The sequence below is a fragment of the Coffea arabica genome, chromosome 6c, assembly GCF_036785885.1.
Source record: "Coffea arabica cultivar ET-39 chromosome 6c, Coffea Arabica ET-39 HiFi, whole genome shotgun sequence".
NCBI classification, from domain to species: Eukaryota; Viridiplantae; Streptophyta; class Magnoliopsida; order Gentianales; family Rubiaceae; genus Coffea; species Coffea arabica.
This window is the reverse complement of record NC_092320.1, coordinates 5,270,530-5,292,227: the sequence shown is the minus strand read 5'-3', so window position 1 is coordinate 5,292,227 and position 21,698 is coordinate 5,270,530. Positions and strand designations below refer to the sequence as shown.

Sequence of the window (21,698 nt, the reverse complement as noted above, 5' to 3'; positions counted from 1 at the left end):
TAGTTGCCAGAAAAAAGGGTACTTTTCGCATATATTTATGTGTGTATCCTCGTGCTTACATTTTTGTAGGCTTTGATGCATTTTATACCTAGCTAAATATGTAAAATTGGAGAAAAATGGATACTCATACATAAAAATCTTTTAAAATATCATTAACATTAATGACAAACTCTCCTTCAAATGTTTTTAAAATTCTAAAAATTTATTAAATAAGACTAGATGCTTAAGGCAATTTTAGTGGTCATTTAGAGAAATGTTGTATCCTTATACTATATAAGAACGAGTTTAGAACTAAATTTCAACCGCAGGGGTGAGGTTATTTTGGGAATGTGAGAATGTTTGAAGAGTAATTAGAACATTGAGTACAAGTCATCATAACTTTAATTTCACTATAATTACTTATATAACCTTTCAGACATTTAAGGTTAGGGGCAGGTTTGGTATGTTACAATGTTTAGTGTCAAGTTGAGTATCAAGTACAACTGAATAAAATTTGTATTTTGATAGAATTACATAAGTGTCCTTTTAATAATTTATTATACTAACATCCAAACCTTCAAATTTCCTGAAACCTTTATCATCCGTTAAGGAATTAATTGGATGTTTACATAATTGGATTTTAATTATAATTAATTAACTTAATTATTATCTGAACAATCATTATCATATTTATGTCCCCATGTTTAGCCGATACTCTTTCTTCTTTTTCGGTTTCCTTTAAATTGAGGTGAGTTTTTTGAGTTTGGCTTCTTCGATTGTAGTTTTTTTTTCTGATAATTGATTTATTCAAAAACTCCATATAATTTGCCTTTTGATACTTCTAATTCAAAAAACTGACTAATTGTATTATTTTTCTTAGTAGATCCCAGAGATTCTGTCTCTGGTCAAAGTACAATTTGAGATAATGTTGTCACTTTCTAAAATAATCAGAAAAACAATTTTATCATCTTTTCTTCCTCAACCAAGGTATTATCTATTTTTTTAAGTAAAATAACCTTATTTTTCATGAACTTGCTCATATTATTTTTGACTCTAGGGATCTGTTGACTACATTCCAGCAATTATGGTTCAAGTAGTTATTTTTTTATGTAATATGATTTGAAATTCAACTTGTGTTTATTTTAATTGAGAACTTTATGATTGTAAAATTTATTAACTTATAATTTTGTACTTCATTGAAACTAAAAAAGAAAATTAATCATGCTACATATTGCTAAGATGTCATTTGCACTCTATTTGCTTTCTATGTTATGATCTCGTTCTTGTATTATACTGTTTAAATAGTTTCAAATACAAAAAATTTACTTTTTTATACCATGTAAAGAATTTGTAATGGAATTTGATGAGTTTAAATGCTTTAACTACAGCACCATTTTGATTACATTGTATTAATTCATTTACTCATAATTGTATGTTGTAAAATGATAAATAGTATTTCTTAATTTGATTGAAGCAACTATTATCCATAGTTCAAACAAGTCAATTAAGTTGAGATGTTATATTGAATACTTATACAAGTAAACATTGAAAAATATCATTAAGCAGTTTCTACCTATAGTTTGCAATTCGAATTCATATGAGAAATTTCTTCTGATTTTACTTACCATTTTCTACAATTTCAATTTTAGAGAATATTATTTGCACCAATTTTTTATAATCAAGATAGTTTCAATTCAGATCTTTAACAATTATGCAGATTTGAACTTATTTATGAGATTATAAAGAAATACCTCTAACAAAAAACACCAAATTTGAATAGTTTCTACAAAATTTTGAAAAATACCACTAGAGTTTATTATATATCTATCATTTTTTGATATTATTATCTCTGTAAGAAACATGTGATTAAGTCGTATTATATCCACCAGATTATATAAATAGTTAGTAAAAAATAAAATTATTTTAGATTAGATTAGACACAAAGTAATCGATGGATAAACTTGACTTGATAATTCAGGTTGAGCTTAAGTCGAGAGGGAAATCAGAAGCATTGCTTGAGGATCTTTTACGAATATATATAGATTCGAGAGATGAAGGGTCCAATTGATACTTTAAAATATTTTATCATCTTGGATAAGTTTTAGAAGAGACATTTGAATACTTTTCAATTGCACTTCAAACATTTTTACATTTTCAAACTACCTTTATCTTTGCAGTTGAAATTCAAACATAACCTTTGATCACAATGGATTCTTATATAGTATAACGATAAGGATGTTTTATTGCACATTATTTTTATTGACTCACAATGTAACTTATCAATTTTCTATTAAAATCACACGATAAAATTATCATACTTCAGTTCCTATACTACAAAATATTAAACAATAATTATTAATTATTTTGAATCACAAGCACCAAATTTCCACTCGTCACGCGGGCTGTCCCTCCCTAGTATTTTAATACGAAAGAGTACTGATTTAGCCAATAATTCTTTTTTTTTCTTTTAAGAATGGTATTTTGCTTAGTCGAAAAAGGAAATTGTTTTGTTTGAATAGTAACAGTAACAGGATTTATGAGATCAATTCAGTTAAAATGAAATAAGAACGAGAAAGGGAGAGTTTAATGATAGTCAATAAGAATATCTGGGGTTTGACCAAAAAAAAAAAAAAGAATATCTGGGATCCAAAACAAATGAAAAGAAAAAATGAGATGTAAATTTAGACCTGTAAGTCTCGTGTGAAAGGAATCATTGCAAGGCATCATCGCCCAAAAAAATAGAAGGACCAAACAGTTGTTGCCATATCAGCGTCAGCCGTTACGTCTACGTGTTTCAGCCATGTGTCAGTATGTCAGTCTCTTCGGGCCTGCAAGCTATGCATAAAAGTCCAGTCTCGCCCACTGCTTCTTGGACCCTGTTTGTCCGCATTGTGCTTGCTGTCGTCCAAATTAGCACCGCCCCTTCCCCCCCTCTTCCTGCGGGGGGGCGGCTCTCTCTTCTCGAGGAAAGGTTGCCCGTTTCAAAATGGAGGAAGGAACGAGAATAATGCATCTTTTTATTACACTGATGATAATATTAATTTTTTTTTATTAAAATTTTAATCTTTACACATGTATCATAAATTTAAGAATAATAATATATAAATAAAATTTACTCTATCATTTTTTTCATGTTGGGCCCAAGCTAGACGTCAGATCCAATGATGACCAACCGTATTAAATGTTCAGTTTCTCATTTTGCAATCACAAGCGTGAACAATGGCCGTGAAGGCCCAAACATTAGATCCATTATATGGGTGTTGTTACAAGGAAATTAATACGCGCACCCATTGCTTAATTTCTTGCATTCCAATTCATTCGCTAAAAATATATAGCTTCCGACAGAGCGCTGGAGGCTAATTGGAGAGTGCAAACATTACTTTCCGGCTATAAGCTTTGAAGAATGGTACTATCAGAACAGTAGTATCACTTAGCCACTTAGGCTATTATCTGTGTTCTGATTGGTATCCCATTCTCCATCATCTGCATTTTTTTTTATATCTTCTCCGTCCATCTGCAAAATGAAGATAATGGCACAATTTCAGGATGTATTTAGCTTGATGAAACTTTTGTGGACGTAATAGTTATTTAACTTTATAGAGGTTTATTTATGTAATTGGGTTGGGCCTGCTATCAATAATATGTGGATTTGATTGTGTTCAAGTGGGGGAAAAAAAAAAAAGGAAAGGAGTACAGATATAAAGGATGATAGCAAAATTCCTTAATCAGCTTATTTAATGGTAGAAACTTTCTACTAGAAAGCTAGTTCATATAAATTGCGTAACAAATTCAAAAAAGTTTTGACAATTGCATGCATTTTAAACAATGTCGTAATTACTAGATCCTCCCCTTTTTTTTTTTTTTTTAAAAAATAACTGCTATCAACTCATCATTTTTCGTTGCGGTCATTGCAATGACTGGATTAAAGAAGCATTCTGAACAAATATTATTTTATTTTTGTAGTAAATAAATCTGGAAGCAATTAAGAAATGACAAAGAAAAATTTAACCGGAAACCCCTATGTCGTGTAGTTAGATTTGTTGATGAATTCTTTCTTTGCGTTGAAAACGAATAGCAAGGTTGATTTTTCACGAACCTTTTGCCGATACATACCTAAAGTAGATGGTTAATGCTTGTAATTGTAGGGTTGGGAAATGAACCAACTGGTGTAGACTATTAAACTATAGAGCCACGTTGCTTGCTAGCGGAAGGGGCTCGGGTTCGAAACCCATGGAAATAGAAAAAAAAAAATAACGTTAAGAGAATTTCCTTCTGCAAGGGGTCCTACACAGATCAAACAGAATTAATCGCAGACCGTAAAATGTTTGCGAATACCTGTAAATTATATATATAAAAAAAAAAAGAGTCACGTTGCTTCGTAAGACAAGAACAACAACATTACTTCACATAGTACTAGCATCAAATTACTAATAATGGACCATTTTACACATTCATTTGATTTGAATAGGTTAAAATAAAATAAAGAATATTTTATCCTTCCTCAATTGAACGCGTAGCACTATTAATATACATAATCTATATAACAACATTAACCATCATCATTTACACATTTAGTACATAAGCATACTTGTATGATTCTAGGCACCCATCATCCAGCCTCAAGCGCGGCAACATGAGTCGGCTTGATCATTTTGAATGATAGCCAAAAAAAAAAAAAAAGCATTGAAGTTGTCCGCTACCAAGTCACGATTGCTTACGCTTGTGGACCTTGCAGTACCATCCATGTCCCCTTTACTCGTATACTTGATCATTCAGGTCCCTCGACTCTTTGGGAATTGCTTTAACTATAAAACCTTAAATGAAAACAATTGCTCACTCGCTTTCCCACCCCCTTTGGAACAATTGACCTTATAAATTAATGCAGATTTGCACCGTCCCTTAATTTCTAAGAAAACTTGGGAGGTACTGAGATGGTATCATCTCATCCCAGGTCTCGGACCCCTGACCTTTTTTGTCATTCTACCATCAGTCCCAAGGTTTTCCGATTTCCGTTGTGGATTCAAGAACCCTTTAAAAAAGAACGGGGAAAAAAAAAAAGCGAAGGCGTTAAGGCAATTGGCTTGGGATTAGTCAAAAAGCATGAAAAGATGTTAGGAAGAGGGGACCAATTTGCCTATTCACTTTCAACCTGCGCTCCAAAATCATTTTATGTGAGCATGGAAGTCAGTAGTATTTCTATTTCTTTATATCACCTATAGAACTTCCTATGATACACGCACATTCCATTAAAGCTTTTACCGACTTCTAAAATATCTCCATCCGTCACCATCATAACTACCATGATCCACACTTTTTTTTTTATTTATATTTTCCCTTCTTTTTCTCAATAATTAATAATACTTTGAGTTGGTCCTCGACGATCATGTTCTTCATCGGGAACGCGCAATTCAGAAGTTAGAACATACTTATTTTCAATCTTTTTTTTTTTTCTATTTGTACATTTTATGTGTAGAATTTGCTTTTTTGCAAAGTCCAAATGACAGAAGAGGTAGGGATCCATTTCAATCCCAAGCTTGATATGGGCAGCATTATCACCGTGCAACAAAAAAAAAAAAGAAAAAAGAAAAATTGCCATTTGTATAAAGTTATTTATTATGGTGAAATCAGATACGTTGGTTCAAAATGTTGTAGACGTAAATAATAACCAGAAGTAGTTCACTATTTGCCGAAAGGGACATATGGTCGAACAAAAGATTTCTGAAACATGTACTGTGCCACCAAACTTTGATGATAATGAACCCGTCGAAGACCTCAAATTTTACACCGGGCCCCTCATTCCTGACATGTGGAAACAGAGCGTAGGGAGTAGGGCTGAAGGAGGAAGGAATTTTGGTGGCCCTTGATAAATGCAGGGCCAAAGGTCCAAGGTCCAAGGTCTCTCTGCCTCTACGCATGCTTAAAGCATATAGCGACGCTAGCCTATCATCATATATACTCTGAAATTATTTGGTTTTCCCTTTTGAAATGGAGCGTATATATTTTTCTTCAAAGCCGCCAAAAGTGGGAAACACAGAAAAAAAAGGAAAAGGTTGCAAGAAATCTAATTTGAAATCTGTTGCGACGAGAAATTTCGATTTTTATGAAAACTCAGGTTCTACTTGATGATCCAATTTAGTAATTAAATTTAATGGATTCAATATATTCAGACGTGTTTGTTTTAACAAAAAAATTAAATATTTAAATTAATTAAATAGTATTAAATTTTTTAAACAAAACTTACTCTAAAAAATAAATGATAATTTATTTACTTATCAGCTAATATGATATGCACTCAAATGTATTATATCTATACTTAATAATTTAATAGATTTATATTTCAAACTTCAAATATAAATTTTCAAATTTCAGTTTTATCAAATGTACCCTCGCTCTATCTCTAAATGGGTAAATATACATAAAGCGAAATTATTTTGAAAAGTCACTAGGATACATTTCAAGTCGTGGAAGCATAGATCCCGAGAAATAGAAATTCTTTGCTTTTTTCCTTTTGTGAATACAACTGCGGACCAAATTTTGCAACGAGGGATGGGAGACATGCGAGGAAGGAATTCGTTTTCCTCGATCCACGTTTAGAGTTTTATGTACTAGTTTTTTCTTTTAAAATAAAAAATTTTAAATTTAGAAGAATATTTTATTTACAATTGCTCTTTCAAGTGTTGTGCTTGTTTATGGTGCTAATTATCATCACAATCACGCGCCTTTCTGCATCAGCCGATAACCAGCAGTACACGTGCATGCTCTTTTTTTTTTTTTGTGACTCGAAATATGTCCGACTTGAGTTACTTTGGACCTAAGTAGGCACACCAAATCATAACAGATGCTGCGATCCCTCACAATTAGGGTTGCAAACGAATCGAGCCGCTCGCGTCAAACTCGAGTTGAGCTTGAACTCGAGCTCAGAATATTAAACTCGTTAGCTCGCGAGTTTGAGTACATATATATTTTTTATTTTTATTTAATAATAAAATTACGTATATTATATATATTTTTTTATTTTTTATTTTCACAGTAAAATTACGTATACATCCTTAATATTTTATTAGTTATTTACAAAAAAATATTATTTTATTTTTTTTAAAAATAAAATAATTATTTTTTATTTTTTTCGAGTTCGGCTCGACTTGATTCGAGTCAAACTCGAGCTTGAAAATTGCCGGCTCGTCGAGCTCGAGTTCGATAAAATTTAGTAGAGACTCGAGTCGATTAGTTCAAAACTCGACTTGACTCGACTCGACTCGTTTGCAGTCCTACTCACAATGTACCCAAATTAGATAGAAGGATTCAAATCTAAAAAAATTTCATACTCACGATCTTATTCAGCTCAAGAGCTCGCTTTACGGCTAGACTACGGCCCCGGGCATGTGCATGCTCCTTGTCCACGTCGTACGTTCCGAGCCGCCAACCATTACTTGGAACCAGCCGGCTGCATGTGCAGAACAAATCACGACGGTTTACGTGGTCCTTCTTCTCGCTCCTTTAGGCCTGTCAACGGGTCGGGTCTAGACCCGGATCCGGACCGGATCCGTGAAATTATTGCGGGTATGGGTAGGGATTTAATTCCGTTTTCCGGATCCGGATCCGGATCCGTTTTGTCAAACAAAAAAACGGGTCGGATATGGAATATAGTATTCCGGCCCGTATTAGACCCGGATCCGGATATAAATGAATTAATAATTTTAAATATGTATATTTATCAATATAATTTGATTAGAGTGATGTATTTTAATAAAGTTAATTTGATTTCTTTTCTTATTTGGTTTTTTCTTTGCATTAGTTAAAAATTAGTTTACAAATATATTTTTTTTTCATTTTTATTAGAAATTATAAATTTTGCTAAATTTGTTCGGGTAGACCCGGATCCGGATCCGGGACCCGCCGGATCCGGATCCGGAACATAGGATAAAAGACCCGTCGGGTAAACGGGTCGGGTCCGGGTCCGGCATAGTAATTCGGGTCCGGGTCCGGAATAATGAATTCCGGCCCGGACCCGGCCCGTTGACAGCCCTACGCTCCTTGAGGATTTAACTGCGTACAAATAAAATTCACCCTCACAAAAGCACAGGACCGCCCAAGGACTGCTTGCTTTGCTTCGCGGCCCGAAAAGTGGATCTAATCCTTCGAATCCCGATATCGACTAGGATCTCTAATCATTTTGTAGCACTCTCAATTTGTGTATGGATTAAGTCTCTTTTGTCACATTAACAACTTACAAGCATGCATGATGACAAGCGCCTAATTCCACCTAGTCACTGAATACGAAGTCATCCTCCTATATATAATTTTGTCCCCATTATTAGTCATCTCATGATAAGCAATTGCACATCCCCTTTGCTTTCGCGAAACAGTAATTTATTATGCAAAATTATTAAATGTCATGCCAAAGACTATCCAAACATTTTTCTATCCATTAGATTGATTCTCGTTACCTGGAAAAAATTTGATGAAAAATGTGGGCCAACGAATTACTGATTCGACCAGAGAATGAGTGGTCCAATCGATGGATCACAAATATACTTAAATATTATGTCTCATAATTTTTGATATGGTTGAAACTATAATAAACTCTATCATAATAAATACTCAGTTAGTTCAATTTATTATAAAATCATTAATTCTTATAAGAATTAACAAAATCTAAAATTAATTAGTAATCCACCAAATTTTAAATATAAAATTTTATCTAATTGTAATTATCTAGTTTATTTATAAATTTTAAGTGCAAAAGGTTATTAAGAATAATATTTTACCTTTAAAATGAATTATGTAATATGTTACTTTTTAAATCCATTTCATAACTTATAGAATTTGGGAAATAATAAAATTTTATTAAAGAATTTCAAACAAATTTTGTTTTGAAGAAATAAAATAAGAATAAAAGTCTAATATATAACGTAGAAGGACTAAATAAACATCAAATGGGTTGTTGGTCTAGTGGTGAGTACACTTTTATTTCTATACTTGAGGTTTGAATCACCAACACAATAATCGGGTTCCTTACAAAACCATCTAGCCCGTTGAACTGTCAATTCGTTGACAAATCAATGGATTTTTTGGCTCATACGATCAAATTAGCAACCCAACTCGATTTTATGGCCGATTCACCGGATTGACCGGTTAAACTGTCGGCCTGGTTTCGTAACAATGCGTATAGCCTTCCTTGAAGCGATCTGCAATTCGGCGTCCACGTTTCATCACTAGGTTTATCTCTCGGTCGAATCTCTGGTTCTAGCTTGGAGGACTTACCCCACTATTTATTGTCTCCAAACCTAAATGGATTTGTCTCTTTGTTCATGTGGCAGGCAGCATCAGGTTCTCAGCTGCCTATCTGGTACAGATTGAAGATGACCTTCTCTCCTTTTGCATCTTGTACAAAGATCTTTTCTCGTAGTTCCAGTGTTGGCATGTAGCCCAGTGGTCCTCATCTGTTATTTCACAACTAACAGATTTAAGTGGTTTATGTTGGGTTGATAATATAAATCGAGATTTTGACATTGAAAGTTTAAATGCAAAAAATTGTAAGCTCACTTTGTAATTAAACAAAGTTAAATCTCATGTTCATAAGTAAAGCTCTTGAGTTTAAGAATGATGGCGCGTTATCAACAATACCTGAGAATCGCACTAACTTTCTTGCGAGGCTAAATTGCTAGCATCAAATTCAAATGGTATTGTCATTATCACTTTCTATAATTACTTCATGTCCCAAAAGCGCAAATCCATGAATCAAGATTCCTCTTTTTTTGTTCAAAAACCAAATCCCAAATTCCAGATCATATCTCATCTGATTGGATCTTGAAGTTTTAGTATCAAACAAACAAACATGAGGAATTCTAAGGCCTGCAAAACTTTTCACAAACACAGCGGCAACGAGATCCATATTCCTTTTCCTTGCAAGATCTTCTTGTAGAGAAAACGAGCAACCTCCTCATAGGAACATATTATACTAGTTAAAGATGAAGCAGAGAGGACATAACGACACATTATTGTCACCTTGACTATTTTGAGAAGGCACGACCTATTTGGAAACTCATGTTAAAAAAAGCCCAGATCAGTTATTTGGACCCAAATAAATCTTTCTCCTCCTCTGTTCACCCTCACAGACCCTCAAAATCGAAACCCTCCAGAAGAAGAAGAAGAAGAAGAAGAAAATCAAATTTGGTTTAACTAAGTTATGGATTATGGAGGTGGGAAACAGAGGATTGTAGCATCTGATTTGCTCTCTTTGGTGTCCCTAATCATCACATGCGGGAAGTGAGAGGTGAGGAGCTACCCCGTCCGGGAAGAAGGTGGTTTTAGGCTTATGAACTGAAAAGCTTCGAGCAAAACTCTTCAGACGATTTTGCCCCGGAAAAGTACGCCTGAAAGCCATGTAATGCTGATTCCATCTCCGTCCACGGCAGAATTAGACAAAGTGATCCAAAATTTACCATTTAATTAGTTCACTAACATTTTTGTCTACAAATTTTGTTAACCAAAAGTGATATAAATTAATAGTTTCTCTTCTTTAAATATTATGGTTTTGATTTTCCTAAACAATCTCGACCATAGATGATACCATTCTTAGAGTGTTATACATAGCAAAGACTCTTTTTTTAACCCGTGGCGATCATTTGTACAACATAAGACACTACTGCCTACCAACATGTACGTATGTAAATAAAAATCTTACATATCCAAGTTCTTGCGTGGGTTTGACTTGGAAAATATTTTAGTACATGTTCTTACTTCAAATATTTAGAATTCAAATTGTAATAATCCGTTTCATAAAAAAGATAAAGCAAAAAAAGGTAAACATATCAAACAATTTAAAGGGAATTGGCGTTGCCAATTTTCAGAGCAAAGTAGCTTGCAATAAAATTGTTTTTGGATTGTTTTGTGTGTGTGTTGGGGGGCCGGGGGAGGGGGGGGGTTCAATGTAGATTGCTATATTATGTAGGAGCTATTGTCCATTTGCAGCCGTGGCTTTGAATTATTGTACCAAAGTAGGCAGGAACACCGATTATGTGGACGGTGGCTGTGCAGCAGCAGATGTCATTCTCATCGCTCAGGGGAAAATGCCAAGGGAAGGCAGATCTCGGCCAGCCAGATAGTTATAGCGTGATACTACCCTCTTTCCGCATCAGGCCATACATGCACCTCATTTTGCTGCCCACGCTGACATGTGTTGTTTCTTGGGTACCATTTGATCGTCCCAAAGTCCCATCAAAATTCCTTTTTCTCCCGAAAATAATCCCTAGGGTTTGTTGTGCGGGTGGGGGGAGTCATTGGTACTTTCAAAGAACTAGTATTATTGTTGCATGATATGTACAGTTACTTGTTCACGACTTAGGAATTGGCAATACGGAGTTTCACTTACCAAAATTTCCTTTTGCCAAATTTTTTTATTCAAATGAATTAATCCACCTCCTTAATTAGCCGCGAAGCGATGAGTAGTAGTCGAAGGGATTCTTGAGCTAGAATCAAAGTTATACAACCCGGTTCAGTCCAGTCTACCGATCGAACCGGTCAATTCGACGATCCGATCATAGGATCAGATTGAGTTGCTAGTTAAAACCAATTAAGCAATAAATTTGTTGATCGGTCAATGACTTGACGGTTCAACTGATGAATTGAAAAATAATCGCCGATTGAACAGTCAATTGAACCACCAACTTAAAAATTTTATTATTTTTGAAATTTAAAATATATTATAACATTATATAATATAACTATTATGCAATCCGTGATTGAACCGCTCAGCCCGCAATTGAACTAATGACCTGATCACATGTTCAGTTGAGTCTCGAACCGGATTTAATAATTATGACTACAGTACTAGATCGAACTTTTGCACGTCAAAAATTTATCCAGCTTGCTCTACCCCATGGGCCACGCCGTGAGCTACCAACCGATATTACGTTGACAATTACTAAATTGTTGTTTAAGAAAAGAGTATATTACCCTAATGATGGTTAATGTGGTCCCAAATAAGGGTGATGCCTTTTTCTTTTCCCCTGTTTAATATTACACTGAGATTTGTGCTTGATTTGGAGAATCTTTGAGGTGACCCCCGACGAATTTTCAGCAAATTATTTCCTCTTCTGGTTGATGCTTTTTATTTGACGGTCATATTGCATTAGGCAACAGCAGTCACTACTGTGTATACACAACTGTTATTGCCCTTGACACCCAACGACATTGGAGTAGTTTGTTGTACTTCCCGTTGAGCGTAACCGATCACAGTTTGTACTTCCCGTTGTCTTTTTCATGTTAAACAATGCTGGCCTAATTTTTATTTCTGTTGGTGCCTATCGATTTCAGAAACAAAAACAGAGTATCATCTATTCATTTTAATTAAAAAATTTAACCTACATTTCCGTCAAGTCATAATCCGAAGAAAAGCAACTGAGTAAATCTGCCATTCTTCAAGCTTACCTTGCTTACTTGTCCAGCTGCAGAAGGAGGCCGTATAACTGACCGTATTGTGATGGTTTTCATTAATTAAGTATCGTGAGCCGTGACATACATAACACAGGAATTTTTCAGGATTAGATGTTTAAAATGCGGATGAAACTTTTAGTAATGGGGTGTGAGTTACTGTTCATAAATGGTAAAAATAACTACTTTGAAGACAAAAGTATGATGTTATCTCTGTGTACATACTAGCACTTGTATGTACACATTCGAGCACAAATACATCGATTTTAACGTGCACATTCAGGTGTCTATATGCATTTATTAAAGTATATATTTTTTCTCCATTGAGGTGTACATTATGATTCGATGGAGTGTACACGATAGTAATTTAGGCCCCGTTTGGAACATGAGTTTTTTGAAAGTTTGTTTAAAATTTTACTGTAGATCACTGTAGATGTTGTATAAAAACTTACTGTATAAGTTTTTTTAAAAACTTTACTGTAGCATTAAAATTTTTTTTAATAACTTTCAAAAACAAAGATTCGAATTTCATAAAAGAAAAAAAACCATTTTCCATTTAAATGCAGACCGAAGCAAGTTCCTGGCATCATTCTAATTGCAGACATCGAAGCAATTTTTAATGGAAGCAAACATCGAAGCAGGTTTCTAGTCACAAAACTAAGCAGACAGCAGGTTCGTGGCATCGAAGCAAACCGAAGGTAAAAAAGGGATTTAATCCCTCCACTATTGTTCCTGGGATCCTAATATAGGTTGAATGGGCAGCCATTGCCGGGCAATAGCTGATCGCTGCTAAGTCCAAATAAAAAAATTAAAACAGAGCTGCCGAGCTCAATTAAACGAAGAATGGAGGAGGATATTGCACCTAAAAATAGAGGGGTTTTGTAGCAGCAACTACATGGGAAGCTTGAACAGGCGGACCGTGGTGGAGGACACGAACTGGACCACCGTCAACTTGCCAGACTGCGAGCTGCTTCCAAAATGCTGAACCTTCGCTGTGATTGCAATGGATCGACTGTTCACGGCTCCGCTTCCTAGAGGTCTGACCAACTTCAACCGCCGTTTCTCGTTTGGTGTATCAGCTTCCGACGAGCAGGAGCATATGCTGAGGCCAAAAAGAAGCCACAAACGAGTCACCTTGTCCCGTAATGCCGCAAGCTTTTTTCAAGTTTTTGACCCAAAAACGACGTCGTTTCATTTAAGTTTCAGACATGGCCGGAACTTTTTTACAAGTTTTTTGGGTTCCTGTAACTAAAGTTATTAAAAAACTAGTAGCATACAAACTTATCAAAAGGCCTTGGTTCCAAACAGGGCCTTAGTCTTTTAATTATAAATCTATTACCTTTTTGTTAATCTATTAATAATAATCCATATCCCATTTATAAATCATCTAAAAATAATTGCACCTACCTATTTCTTTCCAAGTTCCTTTTTCTAAAATTTGTTCAAAGAAAAATAATGCCAATTTATTCAATACCATTTTTATGTCACTTTTGTTTGTTGAATTTGATGGTTATTTTAGGCAATGACAAGTGAAAAAAAACTATTGAAATGTTTATTTTTATATTTAAAATTAAATAAATCTTATATATGCTTATAATGCATACAACCATTGTTGAATGCATGATACATGTATATAAATTGAAGTTAAAATTCAAAGTTTTTATAATGTTATTCATCTAAAATTGGCACTGTATTCACAGTCACTCGGTGCAGGAAAAATAATCATTTAAAATTATCACACACCAAATCGCGTCTCATTCATCAACTTTCTGCTCTCATCTAGCTCTAAAATCCAGGCACGGTGGTCATATCAAAGACAAGATTCTAAACGTCTAATCAAATTATATTAATCTACTAATGATTGTGGGAAAAATATAGCGTGAAGGAAAAAAAAAACCAAAAGTGAGCGGGCAATGATGTTCTTCCACCAAATCAATAAGCGGGCAGTGGGTTTATCAGTACATGCTGAGTCTGCTGACACTGCATCTTTAATGAGTGCATGCAGACAACTGAGAAGCGGTAACCGGTGAGTCGTCAGAATGGAGTAAATTGTTGCTAATTTCGTACTGGTAAAAGTTTAGTATGTGCGAATTCTCCTCGTCTTCTCTTCTCTGAAGTTATTAAGAAAACTAAATATGAAAAAAATAAACTACTATTGATAAAACAGCCAATAATATAAAAACAAGAATACAGAATCCAAAGGCTTTTTCATGGGACCCATAGCCTCATCATGTCCCTATACAATTACAAAACGGCGGTCCCACTATCTCAACAGTGTCGTATGCCCGGGAAGAAAGGGGAAAAAAAAAAAATGTAATTCACGAGGCTCCTCCTGAGTACTAAGGTCTAATCTAAGTGGTAAGAGAAGCGGAGGCTCCCCTCAGTCCCCAGTTCCCCACTCTCTCTCCCCACCGAATGCTCACCAGTTCCTTCTCCAGAATCATTACAATACTCACTAGGGTTTTCATTTCTGTGCTGTATACCAAAACTTTATTCTTTTTCTTCTTTTCTTTCCTGGGGTCGAGTACATTTTCATGTTTTACTTGCAAAGTGCTCAGATCTTCGCATCTTTTGCAGCTCCACTTATCAAGGTAGGAGGTGGCCGCTTTTTTCTTTTCCTTTTTTTTTTCCTTTTTGTTTTTGGGCGATCTACTTTACTTTGATGTTGATCACAGTCTAACTAATCTACTCATTGCTTGCAAATGTCTTTAATTTAAATTCGTTTTAGCTGTAAATTTTTGGTAAAATTGTACTGATTACGTCAAGATCAATACTTTTCATGTTATTTGAGCTCCGAGATTATATTATAGTGGTGGGTTTTGGTTCTTTGGGATAGTTGGAGACGTGTTGAACATATAACTTTTGAATTTTTTTTTTCTTTTGCTTGGAGTGATGTGGGCTGTGGATCTTGTTAAGGTCATTTTAATTTTTTGCTCTTTGATTATTAGTAAATAAAAGTACAAACGACGTTCTGTTCTTCTTCCGGATTTTGTTTTTTCGGGTGGGAATATGAGTAATGGTATGCAGCCTGGTTAATATGTTACTATTACTAATTGATAAACTGTAAAATAAAGTTAAAAGAGGAATAGTGGTAAGGATGGATTGCTTCTATGTACATGAAAGACTTGGCCTTAGGTACCAATATTATTTATGGTATTGGGCCTATCCGTTGGCACTTGGAAGATAAGCTTCGACAAAATTTTGGTTGTTAGGATGAAGCTTAAATTGACAATGATTGATATAGGTTGCGCTTCAGATATTTGGATAGTGATGTTATTAGTCCGTTCTGGTCTATTGCACCATTGGATATGGATGGAGGCACCTTTGCTCATATAATGATAAGTATCTTGCTCATTTTTTAGGGTTACTGTCAGAAATTATTGATAATTAGAGGATTACTGTTACAATCTTTCAAATATTCAACTGTGTGTGGAGGCAACAAAGATGATGGTGACCAAGCAGATGAAATTGGTGCAGATAGGAGTTTCTTTTTAAAGTCTAAATAGTGATGATTGAAACAGCCACTTAATTTATGAGGCACTATACTTTATTATTTTTTTAAGCTATGCCTAGAAAATCTTATTCAGTTTTTTCACTTATTACAAAAAGATAATCAAGTTCTCGTTCGATTGAATTGACAACTTTTATTCCTGATGTGCTTTTTCATTATATGAATTGTAGTGTGTCTGTGCACAACTATATGTTTGAGAGAATAGAATCAATTGTTTCTGGCTTAAATAATGAGAAATTTGGTGTTCTTACAGGACATGGGTGGGGCGGCTTGCAGTGGCTCAAGTTTGGGTATTTCATAGAGCATATACGGTGAAGCTCCAGTTTTTTTTTTAATGCCTTCATTGAGGTAAAACCTGATTTCTTCCAAAGGATTGGAGAAATATGGTCCGCAGTCAATCTGCTGTTCTGTCTTGTCCTTGCTGTGGAGTTAAGTTGATGTGATTGGCGAGCTTTATCAATTGTTATGGGTTCTTTCAGTCGTAGTTGTGAAATTGTTGAATCAAATGAAGAAATGTGCTCAACTCGGCATCCTCAAACACGTTATCAAGCAAAAAGACATGAACGAGAGTGGCAACCTCCAGTAAAAAAAGGATCTAATAAGTCTTTAGAAGATGATATCAATAGGCTTTTTGAGGGAATCACTATTACGACTTCAAAGAGTCTGGATCTCTCAGACCGTGCAAATACAGGGTTCTCCAGAAAAAATGCCTCAAAGAAGCCAATGAAGGTAGGTGTTTCTTATTCACCAGGAATTGGATTTTCCGATCCAGTGTCCTTGAAGCAGGCGCTGAGGGGACTTTGTATATCTCAGGCAGCTGAAATGGCTGCCCTCAAAAGATTATCAAAGCCACCAGGATCTCCGGGGGTATTGGAACCTGGAAGAATTACAAACTTGTATAGGTCTGTTGTAATTGAAGCTGGGGATTCTGGTCTTCCCTTAAGTGATGTTAGAGAAGGCAAAGTTGAAATATCTTTGAAGCCTGAAGAAAGCACTTCGAATTGCATTGAGAGGGTTCACAGATCCCTTCAAGAGCCGAAAATGCCGTCTGCAACCCAAAGTGCCTACTCGTCCCCCCGTTTTGGTGTTAAACCCACCATGAAAAGTGTAGAAAACTCTCCACTGCACCATGCAATTTCCCTTGCATCAAGAAAAGTTGAGACCCAAGCATCAGGAAAAATGCGTATTAAGGCAGAAAGCCAAGAGCCTAAGAATGAGTCAGCTGGCCAAAGCACCCTTCCTTCTTCACAACCTGCTGTTGAGCCAATCATAGAGAAGACGGGATTAACTCAGAGAGAAAATGAGATTACATCTACATCCAGGGAAATTGAGGTTCAGCCATTGGAAATGGTGCCCTCTCAGGGGGGAAACCAGATTTTAAGTTCTTCTGTTCCTTCTCCTAGTTATGCTGATGTTAAGTCAAAGCTTGACAAGAACCCTTCAGGCACTAACAATGTTGCTAGTGGTCCAATTAGGAAAGTTGGAACTTCAGTGAAAATACTGGGCAAATCAACACCTAAGATAAGACGGAAGGGCAAGTTGCAAATGGTTCCTCCATCTAATGCATCAAAAACCAGGAAAGAAAGCAAGTCAACCAGAGCCACTGCCACTGCATCGAAACCTGTTACCAGGAATAAGAATCTTGCTTTGAAGAAAACAAAGCAGGAGTCAATAATAGTGGCAGCTAAATCCGACGCAGCTTGCGGAGTATATGGTGCTTTTGGTGATAATTCCAGCCAATTAGTTTGCCAGAGATGCAAGTGTTCCTTGAAAGATGTGAAAGAGGAGCTGAGTAAGGAGTCTTCATCACTTGCTCATTCAAATTCTGCCTCCATGGTTACCACAAATAGTAGGACCTGTGATACAAATAAGCCTGGTCTCATTTTAAAGGACTGTGAAAATGCTAGCACTCCTGCTGGAAAGGGCAGCATGATACCAAAAATTAAAGAGAAAGGAGATTTCTCACAAAGCTCAAAGAGTAGCATGGGGGAGTACAGCAGTTGTACAAGCATGAGTGAGGAGAGCACTGTAAGCGGGTCTAGTTGTGGCAATAGACCACACATGTCAAAAGATGTAAGGTGGGAAGCCATCAATCTTGTGAAAAAGCAGCATGGCTTCCTTGGTTTGAGCCATTTTAATTTATTAAAGAAGCTTGGCTCTGGTGACATTGGTACTGTATATCTTGCTGAACTGGTTGGAACAAACTCCCTGTTTGCCATTAAAGTTATGGATAATGAATTTTTGGCAAGGAGAAAGAAGATGCCGAGGGCACAAACTGAAAGAGAGATTCTGAGAATGCTGGATCATCCTTTTCTTCCTACTATGTATGCACAGTTCACCTCAGATAACCTGTCATGTTTGGTTATGGAGTTTTGTCCAGGTGGAGATCTGCATGTTCTCCGCCAGAAGCAGCCAGGCAGATATTTTCCTGAAAATGCAGCAAGGTAGAAGAACCAAAGTGTTTCCTTGGCCTATATTTTAAACCCTTAAACCACATCAAACAAAAAGTAGGTACTAGTGGAAGAAGTCATCTATCAGCCATAAGTGGTAATTAATTTTCTCGTAGTACTTGGGTCGGAAATCTGTGCTCAATAGGTCAATATAAATTTCTTGTTTTTTATACAAGGCTTGGACTTTTGTGAACTGCCGACCTGTTGGAAATTAATATAGTGGGTATGCCATTATTCTAATAGCTCATTTATAAGTGATATTTTTTGAATTGTCCAAGCTTATTGTGGAACGCCCTGACCATTACTGACACGTATTGCTTACAGGTTTTATGTTGCCGAGGTTCTTCTTGCTCTGGAATACTTGCATATGCTTGGCATTGTGTATCGTGATTTAAAACCAGAAAACATTTTGGTGCGAGAAGATGGCCACATCATGCTTACGGATTTTGACTTGTCACTTCGATGTTCAGTAAACCCTACCCTTATAAAGTCATCTTCACTTGGGTTGGAGCCGCCAAGGATATCTGGTCCATGCGCAGGATCAAACTGCATTGATCCTTTTTGTGCTGCACCATCATGTAAAGTTTCATGCTTTAGCCCTAGAATTTTACCTGCAACTGCAAAAACAAGGAAACAGAAGGCTGAACAAGCAACCCCGTGTAGATTTTTGCCACAGCTTGTGGCCGAGCCAACAGAGGCACGATCCAACTCCTTTGTTGGTACTCACGAGTATTTGGCTCCAGAAATTATTAAGGGAGATGGCCATGGGAGTGCTGTAGATTGGTGGACGTTTGGTATATTTCTTTACGAGCTTTTGTATGGAAAGACTCCCTTCAAAGGTTCTGGAAATGAAGAGACATTAGCCAATGTGGTTTTGCAAAATCTCAAGTTTCCAGACAGCCCAATTGTTAGTTTTCAGGCAAGAGATCTGATCAGGGGGCTGTTAGTTAAAGAGCCAGAGAATAGACTGGGGACAGAAACTGGAGCTGCGGAGATCAAGCGGCATCCATTCTTTGATGACCTGAATTGGGCACTGATACGCTGTGCTATACCACCTATAATACCCGAGTTTTGTGATGTTGGAGTTCCAAAAGTAGTCTCTCAGGATAAAGGAAAGAGATTTCTCGAGTACAATGCTACTGGAGAGCACTTGGAGTTTGAATTGTTCTAGAGCAACTCATTTCTAGGACATGCTGTCTGTTTAGGTAATAATTTGTTCCTCTACTTTGCTGTAACTAATGTTAAGCTCATAATGTATATCAGGAATATCACGGAAAATTTTCTCCTTCCTGATCCAGAAATGTTTAGCAACATACTGAAATCGGCTGTGTGATATTTATCTGGTCAATATTGCTCTTTCATGGCCAATTATGCGATGGCGAATTCTTTGCCTGTATAAGCATGTCTTGCAGAGTGGCTACCTTGTTCAAAATTGCGGTAATCTGAAAATACATTTTCTTTTCCTTTCTGATAAGTGTTATGATTTGCATCTTTTAGTGAATATTAAATTCACTCTTTCTAAAGATAATGCAACATTGATTAATGCTTCTGTTGCATTCATTTCTTGAAGGTCTCATGTCGATTTTACTTATCAGCCTTTGAAAGCAGGTTAAATTAGACCAGTTATTCATCAGAAACTGTCTCTGCATTCTTGGTGCAGCCAAGCTTAGTTGACAATTAAGCAAAAAAATTGTTGGAACATATTGCGCACTTCCGGAACCTGGTTAGTCTTCAGCATCTTATAAGTTTTAAGTAGTTCTTAAATGATTTTGTGTTTCACGTTATAATTAGTTTAGTTGAGGGAGCTTATTGAAGTTGGTAATTTGTAGCAGTATTGTTGATTAAGCTAGTCAAGGTTTGGGCTTGAAAATATGTTGCATATTTTAGTTCTCCAACTTCTGTCGGTACTTGGTATCTAAGAGTTAAAATGCCCTTACAGAAAAGTAAATATTCCAAAGTTTCTTTAATACATTTATTGAGGTCTGTGCATTACCAACTTTTTAAGTGGATTTTTTTCGGGGGTGGGGTGTGCAAGGAGTATTTATTGTATAACGTATCGACAAATTTTTCAACGGTCCTCTCTGCCTAATTAACCACGAATTAGCTGCTGAATGTGCAGCTTTTCCATTGAATGCTACACTTGGTTTGGGAGATAGAAGTGTGCCACTCTTGGTTATATCCTGTTTTAGGGAAGAGTAAAGATAAGAAAAGGGTTCCTCCAGCCGCTGTACCTTCTTTTATTTGACAAATTTAGATCGAAAGACTCTACTCTGTACCAAAGCTTCAAAAATGGTAGAAGCATAAACTTGAGATTTTACAATTTCTCCATGAAGCTCCAGAAAAGTTGTTGTCTTTCTTCTTCTATTTCATCATGGTCGAACTTCCGTCGTTTCTGGGATCTAAGCCATCTAACCAAACTTGCAAACTGTGAAAGAAATGCCGCATTGAGCAGAACAAATCCTCCTGTTTCTCACTGTCCTCGACATAATACAGCCTGTGCATCATTATGCTGTCTATTAATTTGCTTGTGTGTCGTCTTTAATTCGAGCATGTAGCAAGGCTGCCACTACATCAAGGCTCACCTTTTTCAATTTCAATCTGGGACGATATCTGAAATGCTGCTACTTAGGGTGATTTAGATCAGCTGTCTGGATTGATTTCTTTCATCTGCAAGTCCTGTGTGTTGTGTGTGTTGAACCGTACATATTCCGTCCTAGATGCCATTAGTGGCCCGTGTATGATTGACTTGACAAAACTTCCCATGATGCGTAACAGAAGATTGTGCTGGTCCTGCATCGGTCATCTCCCGAGTTGTATACGCTACAAGACTATGATAATGTACCACATGCTCGTTTGCCGGGGTTTTTCAATGGGGTGAAACGTTAGACCATTTTTCATCAGCAAGTCTAGAACAGACCGCCTCATCCTTTTGCCGGAAAGGAAGAAGAGTCAGGGCCCGTTTGTTTCGGGGTGAAAATCTTTTCGGGAAAAACATTTTCCTAGATTCCGGGAAGATATTCATGCCTTCTCTTCCGCGCTTTCATTGCTTGACATTTTAATCACCAGCCGTTTCATGGTATTGATATGTCTAGCCTGGTGACGTCAATGGACTATCTTTTTCTATTTTTGAGTGATTATGCTATTTTCAGTGGTGGGAACAAGGAATATGGCTTTTCGGCGGTGGGGAAAGCACCTGAAAATCGATGATCCTAAGGTACTTAAAACTAAAAAATTTCAACAGAACACAGAAATTATTGAAAAAAGTGAATATTTTCCATGAAAAAAATATAGTTCCTTGCATGGAAAATACTCTCTCAAGGAAT

The 21,698-nt window shown here is 36.1% G+C and overlaps 1 protein-coding gene across 2 annotated transcripts; it reads left to right on the top strand.

Annotated features, from left to right (window-relative positions):
* Positions 1-14,695: 14,695 nt before the first annotated feature.
* LOC113692804 (serine/threonine-protein kinase KIPK2) lies at positions 14,696-19,843 on the top strand. Of its 2 annotated transcripts, XM_027211373.2 has the most exons (4): positions 14,696-15,005; positions 16,179-18,369; positions 18,700-19,580; positions 19,674-19,774. In XM_027211373.2, the coding sequence occupies exons 2-3, from the start codon at positions 16,391-16,393 to the stop codon at positions 19,544-19,546; spliced, it is 2,826 nt and encodes a 941-aa protein (XP_027067174.2). In that variant the 5' UTR covers positions 14,696-15,005; positions 16,179-16,390; the 3' UTR covers positions 19,547-19,580; positions 19,674-19,774. The 2 variants fall into 2 exon arrangements, with proteins under 2 accessions (XP_027067174.2, XP_027067173.2); XM_027211372.2 differs by having other exon boundaries at positions 18,700-19,843.
* The last annotated feature ends 1,855 nt before the right edge of the window (positions 19,844-21,698 follow it).